General features: G+C 39.8%; 1 protein-coding gene across 1 annotated transcript; it reads left to right on the top strand.

The window, feature by feature from the left end:
* Positions 1-389: 389 nt before the first annotated feature.
* Positions 390-1495, top strand: LOC149441136 (N-acetyltransferase 8-like). Its single transcript, XM_089657708.1, has one exon. It carries the CDS (start codon positions 402-404, stop codon positions 1074-1076), a length of 675 nt encoding a protein of 224 aa, XP_089513834.1. The 5' UTR covers positions 390-401; the 3' UTR covers positions 1077-1495.
* The last annotated feature ends 208 nt before the right edge of the window (positions 1496-1703 follow it).

Below are 1703 nucleotides of genomic sequence, written 5' to 3'. Positions count from 1 at the left end.
GAACGCTCCGTGTATTCCTTTATCTTTGACTATGAACGCTCCATATTCCTTTGTCTTTGAGTATGAACACTCCATGTATTCCTTTATCTTTGACTATGAACGCTCCATATTCCTTTGTCTTTGAGTATGAACACTCCATGTATTCCTTTATCTTTGAATATGAACACTCCATCTATTCCTTTGTCTTTGTCTTTGACTATGAACAATCCATATTCCTTTATCTTTGACTATGAACACTCCATATTCCTTTGCCTTTGACTATGAACGCTCCTTTTATTCCTTTATCTTTGACTATGAACACTCCATCTACTCCTTTCTCTTTGTCTTTGACTATGAACAATCCATATATTTGTAGAAGTTTTACGAGTTAGTCTTCTAATTTTCTTTTGCAGGAGAAGACTATGCCCAACTACATTATTCGGCTCTACAAGGACTCAGATTATGATGCAGTCCGAGATATCTTTTCCCGAGGCATTAAAGAACACACCAAGACCGCTTTCTTTCACACTCTCAGTCTCCCTCACATCTGGGCTTTCCTGCTGGCCGTGTTTTTGGTTCTCCTACAGGTGATGGGGTCTTACCTCCTCTCCAGCATGGCGGTGTCTCTCAGCGTGGCAGCACTATGGCTCCTAAACAGATATATCTATGCTACTTATGTTGCAGATAGCCTGGCTACTGACATGATGAATATCCGGAAATATTACTTAGAGCAGGATGGTTACTGCTTCTGGGTCGCTGAGTTGGCGGGGGAAATTGTGGGGATGGTCGCTGCCATTCCTCCATATCCTCCCACTGGAGAAAACCAGGTGGAGCTTAAGAGATTGTCAGTTCCCATGAAACACAGAGGGAAAGGGATCGCTAAGGCCTTGTGTAGCACAGTCATTGACTACGCCCGGAAGAGAGGCAGTAGTGCGGTGGTGTTAAGCACCTCCTTGTCTCAGAGTGATGCCTCAATGTTATATCTAAAGATGGGCTTCAGAAAAACCAACACCGAAACCAATGAACCATTTATAATTGCAAAATTCATTGACTTCAGAATACTGTATTACCAATATGACATTCCCACTCAGAGATAAATCACATATTTTTTTTTAAATATAGCCAGCAAATTTTTAATCACCCTACATTGCCATGTTGTATCACCTTTGGTCTTAATAGCCGATCGACATCATGAGGGTGACTACCAGGGCATGATGAGAGGTACCAGTGCACTGTACAATTGTCCATGGTTAGGGAGCAAATATTCCCTTCTGTGTAGAGTTTCAAAGACATTATATCATGTGCTGACTATGCTATCATATTGTGTGGTCATACGAATCCTCATTCCAATAGACCCAAACCAAAGATGTTCCAGACCAAAGATGTTTTTCTAGCCATTGATGTTGTTTATTTGCTGCACTTTTTATCATGGATAGTAGAGGTACCATGTATGGCTGCTCTAAAACCCCCAAAATGAACAGTTCAATGCATTACAGTATTCTGCTATAACTTCCAATTGTGTTTTGATGTTGAAGTTATAAAAATGCCAAAGTTTTAATTTTCATTGATGAACTCACTGGGTAGAATTACCCATTATTTTGACCAGAAATACTGAAAGCGATGTACAATTCAGATTTCTTAGATTGTCACCAGAACAGGATTACAGTAATACCTCGGTTTACAAATTTAATTTGTTCTGCGGGATTTTTCTTATAACAAAAAAT

The sequence above is a fragment of the Staurois parvus genome, unplaced genomic scaffold, assembly GCF_062004578.1.
Source record: "Staurois parvus isolate SC_StPar_1 unplaced genomic scaffold, SC_StPar_1.0 ptg001023l, whole genome shotgun sequence".
Taxonomy (NCBI): domain Eukaryota; kingdom Metazoa; phylum Chordata; class Amphibia; order Anura; family Ranidae; genus Staurois; species Staurois parvus.
This window is presented reverse-complemented; position numbering and strand designations above follow the sequence as displayed.